The sequence below is a fragment of the Labrus bergylta genome, chromosome 19 (assembly GCF_963930695.1).
Source record: "Labrus bergylta chromosome 19, fLabBer1.1, whole genome shotgun sequence".
In the NCBI taxonomy this organism is placed as follows: domain Eukaryota; kingdom Metazoa; phylum Chordata; class Actinopteri; order Labriformes; family Labridae; genus Labrus; species Labrus bergylta.
Window position 1 is genome coordinate 4,932,207 of NC_089213.1, and position 18,064 is coordinate 4,950,270.

An 18,064-nucleotide genomic window follows, 5' to 3' on the forward strand; every position below is an offset into this window, starting at 1 on the left:
ATGGAGTCCCCGCTGAAGCTGGTGGTTCTCCTCCTCACACTCTGCTGCTGCAGTAAGTCGACATTTTAAAAAAAACTACAAAAAGTTTTGTAAATATCTGCAATGTTTGAATCCTACATTTGACTGTTTTAAAATGTGGAAATAGCCGTATTTATTACCTACACCAGCCCTTGTAAAGATGCACAGTGTTACATTTCTTTACGATATCTGAAATGTCGATATTATCCGATCCAACATGGCTGATTGTCTGTACAGATTTGACACATGCACATATTTTTCCCACCTTTTCGCAGAGCCAATCGAGTCTCTCTTAAAGTGTACTTATCCCGTCGTAGGAGCCATAATGTGTGTTTTTACCTCGGTTGATGATTTGTTATATTTTGCTCCTTATATGGGTTTTATATTATTCCCGGTGATTTCAGGTGGGCGTGGTTTACCTTATTTTTACCTGTGCATTGGGGTGGCGGGCGGCTAGAATAAGAGGGTGAGGGGGTTTGAAATATTTTCTGTTGACCGCCATCGTCATCTTTATCATCATCACCGTAATCATCGTCATCTTTTGGACTTTTGTTTAGAATTTGTATTTTCACTATTTTGGATAACATATCTGGACTTTGAATTTTTGATACAAGCGAGTCACAGGTACAGACATCACTTAGTCTCTGTGCGGCATTTTTCAATCTTATTACGCCAACAATACTAGTGTTATGTTATACAGATGCAAATATAAAGTGCATCGCTTTCAAAATGTCCGACACGTCAGACATGCATATTTATTCTCCTTTGACATTTTTAATTTCAAGCTATCAAAGTGAGCACTTAAAGGCAGTTTGCGTCACAAACAATAACTTAGACGTCATCTGAGATTCATTAGCAGCATATTCAGTTCAAATTGATATTATTGTCAACCAAATCTCTCTTCTTGTGTTTCTTTAAAATGTATTTCAGGTGCTCAGCGTGTTGACTACATAACTCCACATTCTGGAAGTTCTATGGGAGCGACAAAAATAACCATTCATGGAGCCGGTGAGGAACTGGAACTGGAAATTACATCCTTCACAAGCATTATTCTTGTTTTCTGTCAAACTGATTCGTCAAGGAAAATCATCTGGATGTTTTGCTGTAAAAGTTGTTCTGATTTATTTCATTGTTTTCCAGATTTTGCCGTGGCAAATCAGGTCCAGTTGAATCCGAACGAAGAGTCAGGCAACAGAGTGACATTGGTGTCTGACAAAATGTCGGTCATCTGCGATGTGGAGAGAGACTCGACGCACAGAAACCAGATCATGTGTTACACCAGGTAGCCTACAGACCAAAGGGGCTCTTTATTGAATTTAGTACACAAGTCACTATTCAGTGTGATTTATTTGCTTTTCAAATGTGTCATTTCAGACCCTTACCAAACGATAGATATTATGTCCGTGTCACTGTGAATGGCAAACCAGTTCCTGACAACAAACTATGCTATGGTTCTCCCAACTCATACTGGTGCGGCTTCACTGTAAGTATGCTGCTCATGTCAAGCAGAGGCCTTCACTCGTAAGTGATTGAATCCGGCCAAGTTTGGATCGGTAAGCTAACAGGCTGTTTCCTTTCTTAATGATTACTCTCAGGTCGTCTGGTACACCACACCTTCCGTCAACGTCATGACTCCAAAGAGTGGTCACCCAGGTACTGTTCAGTCCTCCGACAGCATGCAGCATGCAGGTTTCTCTGTGACTATTCTCAGCTTTCCATTAACCCCATGTTGAAATCTCTGCAGGCTCCCTGGTGAATATGTCAGGCCTGATCTTCACCGACGTGTTTGGTAGTAACACAAGGCTGAGCTCAAACGGCCGGAATGAAAGATTCCTGAGGTACTAAAAGCATCCCATGATGTTGATGTTTCTGTAGCACATCCTGCCTCCAACCAGCGTTTAAGCATAGTTTTGATAATATGTGGACATGTCTGACTTTTGAATGAGGATATCGCCTCATCGTCTTTAATAAAGGCTAAAGGAAAGAACCATGAACACGACATGTCCTTTTAAACTTTCACCCCTCGTGGTAAAGCTTTGAGTCTGATCTTTGTGGATTCTTGCAGAGTCTACATGGGAGGACAACCATGCGACCTGTTAAAACCAAACTCAGATGATCTGTAAGTAAAGAACATGTCATTATACAAATAAAAAAATCTGTTGGTGCAGCATTGAAACATTTGTTTCCACTCACCCTTTTTAAGATATCACCTGCGACTGAATACCGAGAATTCCCTGTGGGGCGAAATGAGCTGCAGAGTGACAGGGACGTATGTTGGTAAGTCTGCTTCCATTCCTCTCTATATATACATCTATCGATGGATGGGTGGGTGGGTGGGTGGATGGATGGTTGGATGGATAGATAGATGGATGGATGGATCAATGGATGGTTGATTGGATGGATGGGTGGATGGATGGTTGGTTGGATAAATGGGTGGATGGATGGATAAATGGATGGATAGATGGATAAATGGGTGGGTGGGTGGATGGATGGATAGATGGATGGATAGATAAATGGATGGATGGATAAATGGGCGGATTGGTTGGATGGATAGATAGATGGATGGATGAATAAATGGATGATGGATTATTGGTTGGATGGATAGATTGGATGGATGGATGGATGGATAGATGGATAAATTCATAAATGTATTGATGGATAAATGGATAGATGACTGGAAAGATGGATAGATTGATAGGTGGAAGGATGGATGAACGGACGGATGGATGGACAGAGGAACAGATAGACATAAATATAAAAAGAGTGTGAGCGGTCTTAATAAATGTGTTGTCTTTCCAACAGGGCATCAAAACTTGACTTACATTCTCACCATGGGAAGGTAAAGCATTGTTCCAACACCTCAAACCACTTCAGCAACTTCAGTTAAACATTTGCACACAAACACCTCCATTGTTTCACATGGCATCATGCCCCCTTTGATGGGGCGGGCGGATCAAGTGAAATAGACTTGAATAGGAAACTTTATTAATCCCACACAACACAACAAGCAATACAGACAATACAATCACACTACGCAACAAGTACACAAACAACACACACAGAATTAAATAGAAAGAGCCCATTATTTGAACACATGTTTTTCATATGAACACATGTAATAACATGAAACCATCTCTTTCCAATTTGAGGTCTACAATAAAAAAGGACCAGATGGTGCTCTGGGGATCGAACAGACTCGCCATGTTCCAGAGCTATGCAGGTACGTCAGACACAGAGACGTTTGTTCACCTGTGTCAGCTTTCAGTAGTACTTCCTGTTTTCTATACATTATTTTAATGGTGAAATGTGTGTGTATGTCTTCTTTAGAGGTGACCGGAATCTCCCCCAAAAATGGGAGCATCATGGGAGGGACGCTGTTGACTGTTCATGGCCACTTCTTCGATGAAACGGACGCACCAGCACGTGTTCTTGTTGGAGGTAAGCAAATTGATTTAAGGGTCGTAATTCCCTGAAGTCAGGTAAGATGGAGGTGTCTGTGTTGATAATTTGTCTTGTTCCCAGGCTAACTGTTCAGCAGCAATAGACGTGTGTAGTCCGTCTCCAAAACAAAACAGAACTCATTGTCGGGGGCCTCGAGTCACGCGAAGGGTGTTAATCCTTTTTTTTTTTCAAAGCTGAAGAATGTGTGTAACTTTAAGACGCAACAAACAAAAGAAAACTCAAGAGTTGTCACGCGGGGGAAGAGAAAGAATCTTCTGAATGCTTAGAGGTAACGCAGACCATGAAAAGAACAAGCTGCTGTCTTACATGAGACTCCACAGGTCATTTAACATGTTTGAAACTTTGAGTCACTGCACCCTTAACAGTGAAGTCAAGTTCAGCTGAGACAGTTTTATTTAGATAGCACTAAATCCTAAAAGACGCTATCTCACACTGCTAAGACGGAACAGGCCTCACCTTAGTCTTCATCATGTTATAATTATTAGAATAAGAAAGTTTGTCTTCTCTCCATAGTAACAGTTTGTTCCTCCTTTGTTGTTCTTGACTTTTTAAACAGTTTATAAATGGTGTGCTAGTGAGAGATGGCACACCATTGATTTGCTTAACAGGCAAATTTAGTTTTGAATCAGGGACAATATGCAAAAAAACATCAGTCTCAGCCTCAGACGAGAAAAAATACTTTGCACCAGATTTAGCTAACTATTTAGTTTCCATCTGTTGTGTCTGGGCAGTTGATAGAAAAAGTAAAATACAGATCAACCAGTCATGAACACACACACGCACACACTCATATCCTGTGAGAGAAGAAGAACACAGAACAATATACAGATATTGAAACATTATCTACAAGTTTCCCTGAGTTGTAAAAAGTTGCAGAGCAGACGATTTAATGCTGACAACCCTAGTTATTTAAAACTATTTTTTTTGACTTCATGGTAGAAAGTGTGGAAGTTTGTGCAAAGTTTCAGATTAGTCGGGAGATTATTTCATTTTTTAATGGCTTTCAAAGAAAAAGCTGAGAGACACGTTTCGAGATACTACAGTCTACGCTTGAGGCAGACCTTGAATCTCAGAGTTTTAAGTATTTCACACAGCTGTGTACTGAAGTATAGATTTTTAGAACAACAATACATCATGAATGTGATCATCTACTGTAGTAGCTCCTTTTCGATTTCACAACAGACCCCATCAGGCAGTGCAAACCTTTGATCAGGGACGGCACCAGGATTGTTTTTCTTTTTCGAGTTCTATCTTTTTTTCTCCAAATAACAAGACAATCCAATCTGAAGTTTTGACATTTAAATTTAAAATACCTGAAGACAGAGAAATGCAACCATGTGATTGTTTTATCAGCAGAGTCGCATTTGACTAAACAAATCACCTCAAAAATGCAAATTGAGTCGTTTATAAATGCCTCTTCATGTCAGCTGGAATTTACGAGTCTCAGAGATGACATGATGAGTACATTATTCCCTTTTGTGTTTCTGAATCAGTGAAAGGTTATCATTGTGAGCTAAGATGTGTGTGTGTTTTTTTCCCCTCAGGCCTGCCATGTGACATCCAGAGTGTGTCCGATGACAGAATAACGTGCAGAACGGCCATGCATGAGATGAACAACAATATGACAGTGTTCCCGGGTAAGAATAGAATACGCCTCTACTCTTTTCTCTCCTTTTGTCCGCTGCAACCAAAGCATATCCTGATCTATCCTGGTGCTTTATTTGGAGCCGTGTCGGTATCTGCACGACGAGTTCACATCAGCGTACATCTTGATCACGGCAAGAATTTAAAGCATCCTTCTTACTTAACAACAAAGATGACGGATTCATCCCATCACCTGTCAGGACGCAGGGACTTTGATGTGAAGCGTTCTGTGACATGGTTGAATATTATCTGATTGACAAAAGGCACATATTTGTGATCTTATGTCGCACACAAACAACCTTTCCCAAAGCCGATCACAGAGCTTTTTTTATGCAGAATCAAAGTGAAAAAAAAAGCCTGAAAATCTAATTTGATTTAAGGGTGTTTATTTGAATGTAAAGTATGACAGGGGTAATCTCCTGCTTTGAATTGCATGTGTGAACAATCAGGTCAGGTGAATGTCCGATGCAGAGAATTCCTGCTGAAATTATCTCGATATTTTCACGAGTGCATATGTGAAAACGGCTTTCGAAAAGGGAGTGAATTCTGACCCCTGAGCAGCTGGAAACTGGCCTGTAATTTCAACAACAACAACAACAAACATAACGCTCTTCCACTAGACTAATTTAACTAGATAATTTCAGCCCTCATTTTTACACGTCATCTTTAACTTCCATTTGAATCCGAAAGGTGGAAGAGGCTTAAAGATGGAAACGTGGAACAACTCGAAGCCCAAGTCCATGGACGAGATCTTCACATACGACGAGCACACACCAGGATACCAGAGCAAATGGCTCAAGGAATTCCCCGTTGACTTTAATCGTGGTTGGGATTTTTTCACCACGCGGATCAGTGGCTTCATCGCCCCCAAGTTCAGCGGCAACTACAAGTTCTTCATCAACTGCGACGACAAATGTGAGCTCCACCTCAGCAACACCAGCAGTCCTGAAGATAAGGTACAAACCACCTCGAAGCTCATCCACTTCTGTGAATCAGGCTGTTTACATTTGACACACAAATAACCAAAGAGAATATATCCTATGCATTTTTATTTCTGCTTTTAAATTGCCTTTGATCACATCCCTCCATTTCAGGTGAAGGTCTCCTCCAAACCATATTTTACCCACAGCCTGTTTAATTCCCAAACGTCTGACTGGGTGTATCTGGAGGAAGGAAATTAGTAAGTAAACACACAACTCTGCTTCTAATTCAATCCTGTACAACTCCAAGTCATTCAATCACAGCATTCTGCATTCCCTACAGCTACAAACTGAGACTCTTCTTTTTTTTTTTTATTTAGTTACCACATTGACCTTGTGCATCAGGAATATGGCCATCACGCTTATATCAAAATGGGCCTGTACTATGATAATAGCCCCTTTACAGAAGACCAGACAAATGATGCTGTGAATGAGGTTCAGAGCATTATTGCTGAACAGGAAGTGTTCGATGAGGAACAGGTATGGTTTTGTTCACATGCTGATTTACCCGTAGCTTTAATCCATTAATCATAGATTATTTGACCTTCCTCCAACTCATAGAAGAGGTTTGACATTTTGGGAATCCCTTCCTTTCAGTTCTCTGTGCTAAAAGTGAAGCTAAACAGACAATTTCTAGCTTAGCTTATTTTAGCTTAGTTTATCATACAGCTCTGAACTGGGGTAAAAATGAAGGCTCTTCAGGGAAGTCACTGCAGTCTTCTAATAATTACGCTAGCAGCAAGCTCTCTTTTTGGCTTTTTGTTGTTTCCAGTTTTATCTTTTTGGAGGTAGAGATGATGGTTTTAGTCTCAGCAATAAAGCTAGAAAAGGATGTAATGTAGTGCTGGATGTGTAGCTGTAGAAGTTACACAGTTATCCTTATCAACACAAGTGTTTACTGTCATTTTGGTGAACGCAGGAAATAAAAAAAACACCGACATCTCACTGCTGTTTTATCACCTCTTGATCTTTCTCGCTCTTATCCAGGTTGTTACCTTTGGACTCTGGTCAGAGGACGTTTCCGCAGTCAAAGAGGTCCAGAAGGTCACCGTCAACAGCAGCTGTGCCAGCCATCAATGTTCAGGCACCTTCTTCAGCCTCGGCTATGGAGAGGCAAAGACTGGTAATGTGGTGTGAAAATAAATTATGTAAAAGCAAAAAAACAAAAACGCTTCCTACTCTGCTGCCCTGGGATGTGCCTTCAACTACCTGATGCCTCGATACCCCTGGTGCCGTCTGATGACCCACCACGAAACATATGTTACCCCCTCTTTATTATCTTCTGTTTTCTTTTTTTTATCCTCTATTCTGAACAGACCATATGAATGTATCCATTCTTTGTCTGTGCTTTAGGACCTATCCCCGTCACTGCCTCACCTGGAGTGGTGGAAGCAGCCCTGAACGACCTTTACTCCATCAAACCCGACACCGTCCAGGTCACCAAACAGGACGCTACCCAAGGCTCCTCCTACACGGTCACATTCAATTCTGTGAGAGGTACGGAGAGACGGAAGAGTCAGCAAAAATGACTCCCAGATCAACTTTAAATACATAAAAACAGTGATTTTAAAGTTCTTTATTTATTGCAGGGGATTATGATCTTCTTAAAGCCGTGCCTTACAGCGCTGACACTAACGTCACTGTCGATGAGGTTACAAAGGGGAAAAGCAACATGGAGACCTTCACTCTGCTTTGGGGGGGAATCCCTACAAAACCCATCCCGTACAACACCACAGAGTCCGAGGTTTGTGTAGCCCTGATTTGAATCAATGACTTCTTCTTAGTATCTGATTCTTGTCTGAACAGATTCTGGATTGAAGGTGTTGCACATCATACTTTTAGAAGTAGTGTAAACAATACTGAAATCAAGATGAAAGTAATCCAGCGCAGAGCGGGATTGTTGAGACTTTAAAGTTTAATGCATCAAAAACGTTAAAATTCAAAAGTTCATCTGAACAATCCTGGCGTGCGCTGAATTACTCTTTCTGTTCCTGGTCTAGCTGCACCCCGGATGAGGAGCACGGCTGTGCACAGGGAACCCATCGATCCTCAAAATACTGAACTCAAGCCTTGTGTGAATTTGTGAACAGGTGCAGTCAGCTCTGGAGGATCTGATCAAAGCGGAGTGTCCTGGTGAGATTGTGACCACTGAAGGAACAGATGTGAAGCTCTTCAAGGATTACGAAAACGACTACTCTCAGGTCAGTGGGGACAGAAAACCAGACTGGGTTTGTAGGATCAGTTTCTCTAACTGTGGAGGAGTGTAAAAGGCTCTTGTAGGTACATTGTTAATTCATATTGGGGGGGCATTTTATACTTTATTGGAAGTGAGAGCTGAAGAGGGGATAGGAAATGTTGGGAGGAGAAATTGGGGATGACATGCAGTAAATAGTCGAGGTTGGATTCAAACCCACGGCCGCTGCGACGAGGACTTTAGCCTCTGTACATGTGGTCATAACGGATAGGCTATCCAGTGCCTCTTAATTGAGCCGACCATCTGATTTAGGATCCTCACAGTAGTCTTCTGATTCCTTCTCCTCATCAGTACGACGGTGGCCAGAAGGGGACTGCGGTGAAAATGGGCTTCTGTGGCCAGTGGTCTCTGAAGAACCCTGGAGTCCTCTTCATGGACAGTTTCTCCAAAGAGTCTGGTGGCACGTACGGAGCAGTTCCATTGGACAAGTATCCCGCGGTAAAGAAACCTTGACTTTGTCTGTTGTTTGTCATTTTGTGCATTTTAATATCATTTCCACAACCACACAGTCTGTATTGTTTAATTTTCTGCATTTGTCGCTGCAGCTTTGATGACTTGAGTCCGGATTATGTGCATTACTTCTTTATACTCTGAGTCTGTAAAGTATGACGCTGCTCTTTTTTGAATGTGGTTAAATGCCGCCCTTTCATGGGAACGCTGCTCAGCATGAACTCATTTCAACCAGGAAAAACTTTTGTAACAGTTAACAACGTTTTATTGAATAGTTTAGGAAAAGATAAATGTGCTATGTCTTTGGCGGTTAGGCTGCGTCATGATGACTTCATGCAGTCAGAGGGGTAGTGCATGATGATGTTTCCACTTTCAAACAAAAGACAAATTTCTCAAGATGAAGCGATACCTCATCATGAATGAATGACTCTTTTATTTGTCTGCTGCATTTACCTGCATCGTTTCACCCTGACGAGACTTCACCTTAAATGAAAAGGACTGATCTATATCTGACGGAGGGAGAACATTTGTACACAATACACCATCTCCGCATGCTGCCGTGTCACTCACGATGTCTGATTAACATCACAAGTTCAAAGTGGAATCAACCTTTTGTTTTCTTTATTCAACCGTTACATCGTCTCGTTATTTAAAAAAAACAAAAACAAAGCTCCATGTCTTGAAAAATATGTTGGAAGGCTTTTCTCTGCTTCAGTGCGAATGGATGCGATCATGAAAGTATTAGAAACTGTCTCTGTAAATATTCTTCATCTTTCCATCCCTGTTTTTGCAGCTTTGCTTTGCATACAAGGGAACGTTGAAGAATGAAGTCGGAGTGAGGTTCACTTACAGAAACAGCCAAGGCCAAACCAGCAAAGAGACGGCAAAGATCGTCGCTCTGTTCGCTAAGGGAGACGGGTCAGTGAAAGACATGAAGGGCTTTTTAAACTGTTGGATATTTTCAAACTTTTCAGAAACAAATTGCAGCGTGTAGAAATAACGTTTATTCTCTTAACTAGGTGGAGTTACACATGCTTAGACCTGAAGACGTCCCTGCAGACAGAATACACCGGAAGCAATTTTGAAATGCTGGAGTTCAACCTCTACAAAGACGAGTCTGCTGCAGATTTCTACGTGGATGCCGTTCACATGGGAAAGAATCCCACCACCCGCAATACATTCGGTACATAGCTAGGTGGTTTTGTGTTTTTAGAGGATTGGTTACATATTTATTTGATTTAATCTACAGAGTGTTCTTGAAAAACAGGAAAACCGTCCCCCTGTTTCTCATACAAAGCCTCGCACTTTGTGTCATTTTATCCGGCTTGTTTTTCTTACAGTTGTTCCCCTCTTGAGGAGACCTCCTCCCTTTGAGGACGAGGGTCAGACCTTTGGGGTGATTTCTGTTAGCAGAGGAGCCTCGACTGCTCCCAAACTCAGCTACGAGATCAAAGCGAGACCCGACGAATGTGCGTTTGGGTTCCCACTGCTGGAAGTTGGCTTCATGCAGGTATAAGAGATTAATTCAGTGTCTACATCAGAGTTATTTTAGAGTCTAGTGGCAGTGATCTTTTTTTTTTTTTCATTACATGAATTTAAGTTATTGTGGTAGCCTGAATGAAAAGATGTGATGATATGTGATGTCCGTCCAGTTTGGATTCTTTTTTTGTTTCAAAGGTTTATATTTGTTAAAAGGGGTGGAGCCTAAGGTGATGTGAACAGGTAGCACCTAGCTATTAATTAGCCTTATACCCTGAAACAAAAACATTTCACAATGAGACTCAAAATTCTAGAAAAGACAAACCTGCAGAATCCTCATCCACCCAGATGTTGAATAAAGCTGGGTGCATCTCCATTTAGCAGTTTGAGTATAGGCAGACATGTTTTTCTTCTTTGCGATCTATATGTTTTTTCAGTCTGTCACGTCGTACACGTCAGCCAATCAACTGGCCAGCTTCAGGCAGTGGACGGAAAAGCCTGAAACTTTATTTTACCTTTTTTGAAAGTACAATACTTACCCAAAAATAAACTTTAGTCAAAGTAAAATTTATTATTTTTAAAACGACTCAAAAAAGTAAGAGTAGACAAAAGAGCTGCTCACTTTGCCAACTGGGATAGAGAGTATACATGGGGGGAGCGTTACAGACAGCAGAGCGGTTTGTCACTCGTCACTCAGTGACAGTTTAAAGGAATATTTTCAGAAGCCGTAGCGTCTGCTTGCTCCTCTGACTCTGAATCAGAAGATTGATTAGTACTGTTGAGTGCTCCCCTGCCATGTCTGTCCCTCGTGCAACTGAAGATGTCGATCAAATTGTGATCTGCCACGCCCGAACAGTCCTTAGAAAAGTAGAAAGTTTATGATATTCGAGCTCGGTTTTCTGAGGTTATTTTCACTTTGCAAGAATTTTCTCTCAGCGTTGATATCACATGATTTTATTTTTACTATTCCTGACACATTGTCAGAGGTTTCATGTGTAACAGATGGAATGTAACACAGCATACGTCAAGTTAGAGTTCAGAGAGGCTTCACTAAGAGCCTGTGTATACAGTATCTCATGAAGCGACATGCTGTACAGACGTTATTTTTACAACAGATCGGCAGCGGAAACAGACTGTGAACTGTTAAAGGAGTGACATGTTTAAGTATGTCTGCAGGGAGTGTCTGCTGTAATATTTATACAATCAAAGCTGACAGTAATCTGATATTAATCCACTGTCATTTTATCCTGCTGTCGCTTTTAATGATTATTAAAAAAAAAACCTCTGCTTGGTTTTGTTGTTTATATAGATCCCATTATTTCAGATTTACAACAAAGTTACATTGTTGTTTTCTAACACAAAACTCCTGAAAATGACCCCAAATCTTCAGGCTGTGCTGCGAGTCAGACATTTTTTCCTCCCTGACTTTACTCTGAGTTTTTCCTGCCAGCCCCCTGGGAATCTCTCTGCTCACATCAAGAATATAATATGTTCAAGAATGACAAAAAATGTCAGTCTAGGCCTCTTGTGAAGAGATTTGTTTTGAATTGTTTTTATGAATGCCTAATTTTCTTCTTGTTTTTTAGAAGTCTAATAGCAGCGAGGACACGGCTGAGTTCCAGGATGTGTCAGCCACCGCCACCGTCTCTGTCACTCGCGCTCACAGAGCCACTCCTCCTCTCAAAGGCTCCTTCGACTTGGAGTTTAATGGCGAGACTGTTGAAGGTACTAAAGACGGCTATCTGTCGTGTAACTGCCTTTTCAGCTTCCTATGGGACAGTGTGGGATCTGTAGTGATGAGTAACACTGACCTGATTTTAAAGGTATGCATGAAGAGTTGGTCACTTTCCAAGGCTCCTTCATTCAGTCACTCATCCTGTCTGTGGCAATGAATGAATAATGTACAGAAAACAAAAACAGGCAGACGACAAAGTCTTTGTGATTTTGAACTCTGTGACTTTCAGCTGTGAAGTCTTTATAAACAAACAAACCTGCATTTAGAAAACGTGTCAACGCCGAGACATAAAAAAAACAAACTAAAATCTTCTCATTTAGTATAAATATGAGCGGAACAAAAGACATTAAAATACAAAATATATAAATGACCTCAGATTAGTAATGATGATGTCATCAGCTCTGTGCACCTTTGGATGTTATATTCCTTTGAAGTCCATGACTGTAGAGTCTAGTCTGGAAACCCAGGGATGCTGTGGTGGGGAAAATCCGCCCACAGTCGTTACAGTTACAACATCACACCAGATTGTTTTTAGAGAATTTTGTTGGGTCTGTCAATAATAGTGAACGATGACTTTATGAAGTAATCGGCTCTGCAGGCATGAAGAATCTGGTGCTCTGAAGTCGCTGACCACAGAGTCTCAGTATCCCGCTGGACACACATTCACCGACAAGAGTCCTCAGCACTTTTTAAATTATTAATAAATGCAGGCAAACTACTGCACACAGTGTAAAATGAACATGCAGTCACAACTTGGAGTAATCCTTTAACCTCCAGCCCTGTTTTTCATTGCGTTTATAACCCAACCAATGCTTGTCTTCAGGTCTGTCGGTGGACATCAGCGAGAAGGACATGATGTACGCTCTGCAGGGGATCGCAGGGATGGGTCAGGTCGACGTCCGTCAGCGGGGAAACTGCAGGAGACCGCACTGGTGGGTGAAGTGGCTCACAAACCCTGGAAACCAGCCTCCGATAAAGGTCAGACTCCGCTTCTTACTGAACAATTATTGTTTTGATTCAATTACCGGTAAGTCAAAGCAAGGCAGCTTTATTCATCTAAAACTTAGAGTGCTGACAAGGGCAACAAAAATCATCAGACATTTAAAAACTTTAAGATTCAACGTGCAATGATATCTAAAAAATGTTAAACTATTTTATTCAATGAATTCAAGTTTTTGATGAATATTTGTTTGAGAGTTGGGGGATGAATCTCTAATCATCTGAAAGTAGCTGCAGCAGTGACAGTATCATTAGCGAGGTGTTGGAAGACGTTTCATTGTCAGTATTCACTCGTACTGTTTTCACCTTCTGTTCCAACCATCAACGCTTCAACAGCAGCTCAGTTCTGAAACCTGACGGTGATTTATCTCAACGACAGGTGAACGACTCGATGGTTGTCGGCAACAAGCCAAGCGTTTTCGTCCGTGAGAGGACAAGAGGAGGTGTGAGGATGCGTAGCCTGCCAGCAGACTTGCTTCGTGTCCCGGAACCCAAAACACAGGTTCGGTATATCAGAGATTCCTGAACCCTCAGGGTACATCGGGGTTGGGTTCCACCATCATTGTGTCTGTCTTATGTCTGCTTTCCTGTTTGCTTCGTACATATCCTGGAGAGCCAATCCTATTTTTGTCTGCCTCTGCATTGTGTGGCTGTATTCATCTATTTAACGCCTCCAGGCAGGATTAGATTATAATGTTTGCATGCTACTAAATGATTCCTCTGCATTCTGTGTTTTAGTGACAGCTACAGTACTGACCTCAATTATCAAACTGTTGTCTTTCTTTATCGTTCAAACACCTTGAATGGGTTTTTTTTTTGTGTGTGTGTGGATGTTGTTTGCAGGTTTTGGTCCTCATCAATGACATCATCTCGATGTGTTCTGGGGACTGTGGGTTCGAGTATTCAGTGGAGAAGACTCCGGTTTTGACTGGAATCAGCCCGACTCAAGGTGCCGTCCTCGGATAATGGTTTTTTTTCTGCTCACATGAAGAATTATTACGTTTTTATTACATTTGAAAACATTATTTTTACAACCACTTATAGTTCTAAAGCAAAAGAAACCCGAGGAAAAAGTTAAAAAAAGTAAAATAAGACATTTCAGAGTGCCAGTAGCCTAATGGTTGGTGCGTGCGTACCAGTGCTGGAAATCAACATTTCTGCATACCACTGTGACTGGTGGATTTTGACACTTTTTCTTTTTTTTTTTTCCATAAAAAGCCCCAAAATAAACCTTCAAAATAAAAGAGAGAACAATCTCAAAATGAGTACAGCTCCAATCACTTTTAGACATCGCTTGACCTTTTATTGTGAAAGATTTTACATTTTTAGTGCTACGTTTTCTCTTGTTTTTCAATAATTATGTCGTACTTAAATGAAGTGTTGCTACCTCCAGGATCGAATGGCCTGGGGACTCTTCTGACGGTCACCGGGACCGGCTTCAGTGACGAACATGCCGACATCTTTGTGGGAAACGCCAGATGCCACGTTGAACAGATCACAGGTCTGTGAGATATGTCTGGAGACTGAATACTATACGTTGTTGAATTGAGCCAGCTGTTTGTTATTGAGGTGAAGAAGTGTAACCTGATCTTTTTCACTGTCATAAATCAGACACCACTCAGGTGTGCAGGCTCGGCAGCTCGGGTGCTGGTACCTACCGGGTGTCCGTCAGCTTCCCGTCTCTGGGTAACACGAGCTCCCCTGATGGCAAAATGTTCTACTTCACCTACCTGGCCAGCGTTTCCTCTTTCTCGCCGCTCTCTGGAAGTCTGGCAGGTAAGACGTTATGCAAAAATATCAATGCAGCCCAATTTAGCAAATTCTGACTCTGAAGATGATATCACAGAGTTTGACCATCGTTTTCAATCTGTTGTTTTCTAAGGAGGCACCCTGCTGACAGTGACAGGTTACGGCTTCAGCCAGGACTCCACAGTTACTGTCGGTGGAAAGGAGTGCACCGTCGTAAACGCCGGTGACACTGAGCTGAAGTGCAGAACTCCAGCGGTAAGTATAAAGACCAAACAGCGACCTCTGGTGTTAAAAACAAAGATGATGTGGAAGTTCCTTTGAGTGTCCACTTGAGGCGGGCTGCAAACGCCAAGAAATCCTCGTCAGAGCCCTAAGAAATTAACATGTTTACATCCTGGTTCAAAAACGATGGTTCACAGTGTATATAATGGGTTATGATTCATCTGCCTCTTGCTCTTTTTTGCTGTGGTGTGTATGTATGACTTCTGGGGTGCAGGATTTTGCACTTCCACATTGGCTTCATTTTTCAAGCCCGCAGGTTGCCGCTTGGTTATGACACTGATTGAAAGTTAGATAGAGTCAGCATTTCCGATGTGACGACCCCCACTTGTATGACTTTTCTGAAGCATCTTGCTGGCTTTGCTCTGAGACTAGTGAGAAGTCTCTTTATGTTATATTTGCCTCTACTTGTCCTGCAGGAGCATACCAGACCATAAGTCAGGAAACTGAATATTTCCATATAATTATCCTTAATGCCTGTCACCGCTGTCACCGCTGTCACCGGGTCAAAGTTATTTATAGCATGCACACCGAAGGAGCCTTTGTTTGGATTTTCCCTGGCAAAGGTTCACAGAGTTAGCATGTTTGACATTTAAAGAAAGCACCATGATTTTTTTTTCTACAGTGAACACTTGTCGCGCATGTAAAGGACCGAATCAGCAAATATAAGACGTAACGCTTTGTCCACAGGGGGCGCCAAAATTGATGTGAAATGTATCTAATATTTTGTATCTCATGTCACTTCAACAATAATTCTACTTTTTCATTTGAAGGGAAAATGTTGTTTCATGTCTGTTATTATTATTATTAATGATGTATGAATGCTGATGTCTGTTGTATCAGGGATCTGCAGGATCTGAGGCGGTCATGGTGATGGTTGGAAACATGAGTCTGACTGCCAACAGCTCTTTCACATATGATAGTGACCTCACCCCGCAGATCTCAAGCATGAGTCCCAACACGGCATATGTGACCGGTGAGTATTCACAACATTTAATAACATTTAGATGTGTTGGTTCTTGTTAAAAGCCGGGCTGCTGACACAGGTGTGTAATGAATTACAATAATCAAGGCGGGAGGAAATAAAAAGGCCTGGATGATGACTAGTACCAATGTCAGTGATCCAGTTTGAAACACTGCTAGCTATACTGGAACCACACATTAAAATGAAGACCACCTATTTCCATGAAGCAGTTGATCTTGAACAGCGGCTGTCAGTATGGTAAGCGGCAATTTTCAGACGGAAAAAACTGACTCAGCGTGCAAAAGCCTTTAGGTGGAAACTAAGCTTTCACACGAGCACATGAAGATAAAAAACAAAGCCTCACGTGTGAAAACGAACATTTATGTGTCTCAAAGTTTCCCATCACAGATTCCTGTACTGTTACAGCGTTTTTACAAACAACCTGACTGACAGATCATTTGTGACTGAGTGCCGCTCTGACTGTTGACGGACAGTAATATACATCAGTGTAATTACAAGTGTCAGACGGGAGGACGAGGAGATTGCTGTCATTATTTTGGCCTTTCTGTTCACCGTTGACATGCGACTCCGCTGTCACCCTGAGCTGTGGGAGGAATGTGTGGAAACCTCTTCGGTTCTGTTCCAGTGTCCTGTAATGTCAACTTTCAGGTTTTTTCTGTTTTTGTCCTTCACGCCAGCTAAACTTTCAGAATCTCATAATTATAGTATGAGCAATGAACAATGAGAATAGCTTTTAATCTGCAGGACAATCAGTGGCACCAATTCAGAGTGAAGCGGCATTAACGAGGTGACAAGTGTTAATTATCTTGGCGCTTGACTGACAGGAATCTTTTTTTGTCTTTTTGTTTTTGTTTAGGAGAACAAGTTCTTACCGTCACTGGTTCAAACCTGGGAGGACGAGACAACGACAGCGTGGTGTTAGTCGGTGCCAAGAGGTGCATGATAGTGCAATGGACAGCGACCAACATCCAGTGTACGCTCCCCGTGCTGCCACCCGGTGTGTACGAGGTGCACGTGCAGGTCGGCAACAACGGCTACCCACAGACAAGGTGACGCTCCACTGAGAGATCCGGAGAAATATTTCCTCTTGTCAACGCTCCATCTGATACGCACCAGATGAAAGCGTGCTGATTATGTCGCCAGCTGTGATTGAAGCGTTTCAAAAGCTTTTTTTTTTTTTGCATTTTTATCACAGCTTTAGACGTGTTGTGCAAAATGTCTTCTCTCTTTATTTCTTTAGACGACAATCATTTCAACATTCAGTTTAAAGAGTGGACACTAACACAGACGACAAATCAAACTATCTTAAGAGAGGAAAGAAAACCAATATGTTGTTTTTGTGCATAAATAATGGGTCACGTAACAAAAGTTAATTATGTCAAAGCGCCAATTAAAGAAACTTGAAACGCGGTTCATTCAGTTTTTAATGTCATTGTTTGCTTTTTCATTTCATCGCAGCGGAGTGAGCACCGACATTAAATACATCCTGGAAATCCACGACGTCTCCCCGAGGTTTGGCTCTTTGTTCGGAGGAACCAGGCTGACCGTCTCTGGATCTGGTTTCAGCAACAACACCCTCGACAACCACGTCTCTGTCGGTAAGCAACGAGAGGCCAAGCGACTGCAAACAGGAGCATCACCACGGCAACGACTCCCGTCAACAATCTATCCTAAAATGATTTGAGGCCGCACCCCTAGTTTGCCAAATGTGTCGTTGAACTGGTTGATAATGAATAACTGGTTTTAATACTTTAAAATAATGGGTATAAAATTGAAAAACATAGCAGCTAAAGTTATTGAGTTGAAGTAGCAGAAGTAGTTTTTAAGCGCTTATCTGAGTACTCCCAGAAGCTTCACAAAGAACAACAATCAAATAAAACTGTGAAAACAACTGTTTGTGAGTCGTTTTCAGACGATGTTGAAGCGGTGAGTTTTTAGAGATTAAAAAACTGTGATGGATTTAGAACTATTTGAATTATTTCGCTGAAGTAATGGAAAGACACTTTCATTAATTCGGCCATTGTTTATAA

General features: G+C 41.6%; 1 protein-coding gene across 1 annotated transcript in view; it reads left to right on the forward strand.

The window, feature by feature from the left end:
• The window catches only part of pkhd1l1.1 (PKHD1 like 1, tandem duplicate 1), a 43,523-nt gene continuing 25,459 nt past the window's right edge, over window positions 1-18,064 (forward strand). Inside the window, exons 1-24 of the mRNA XM_065948398.1 lie at window positions 1-52; window positions 1,159-1,300; window positions 1,393-1,501; window positions 1,614-1,671; window positions 1,763-1,856; window positions 3,168-3,238; window positions 3,346-3,456; window positions 5,025-5,117; window positions 5,815-6,080; window positions 7,092-7,227; window positions 7,458-7,601; window positions 7,694-7,848; window positions 8,195-8,305; window positions 8,650-8,796; window positions 9,602-9,726; window positions 9,828-9,991; window positions 10,149-10,318; window positions 11,874-12,110; window positions 13,865-13,970; window positions 14,415-14,522; window positions 14,633-14,797; window positions 14,904-15,025; window positions 15,893-16,025; window positions 16,891-17,007. Coding sequence (XP_065804470.1) covers window positions 1-52; window positions 1,159-1,300; window positions 1,393-1,501; window positions 1,614-1,671; window positions 1,763-1,856; window positions 3,168-3,238; window positions 3,346-3,456; window positions 5,025-5,117; window positions 5,815-6,080; window positions 7,092-7,227; window positions 7,458-7,601; window positions 7,694-7,848; window positions 8,195-8,305; window positions 8,650-8,796; window positions 9,602-9,726; window positions 9,828-9,991; window positions 10,149-10,318; window positions 11,874-12,110; window positions 13,865-13,970; window positions 14,415-14,522; window positions 14,633-14,797; window positions 14,904-15,025; window positions 15,893-16,025; window positions 16,891-17,007 — 3,136 coding nt within the window. The remainder of the gene's footprint in view (window positions 53-1,158; window positions 1,301-1,392; window positions 1,502-1,613; window positions 1,672-1,762; window positions 1,857-3,167; window positions 3,239-3,345; window positions 3,457-5,024; window positions 5,118-5,814; window positions 6,081-7,091; window positions 7,228-7,457; window positions 7,602-7,693; window positions 7,849-8,194; window positions 8,306-8,649; window positions 8,797-9,601; window positions 9,727-9,827; window positions 9,992-10,148; window positions 10,319-11,873; window positions 12,111-13,864; window positions 13,971-14,414; window positions 14,523-14,632; window positions 14,798-14,903; window positions 15,026-15,892; window positions 16,026-16,890; window positions 17,008-18,064) is intronic.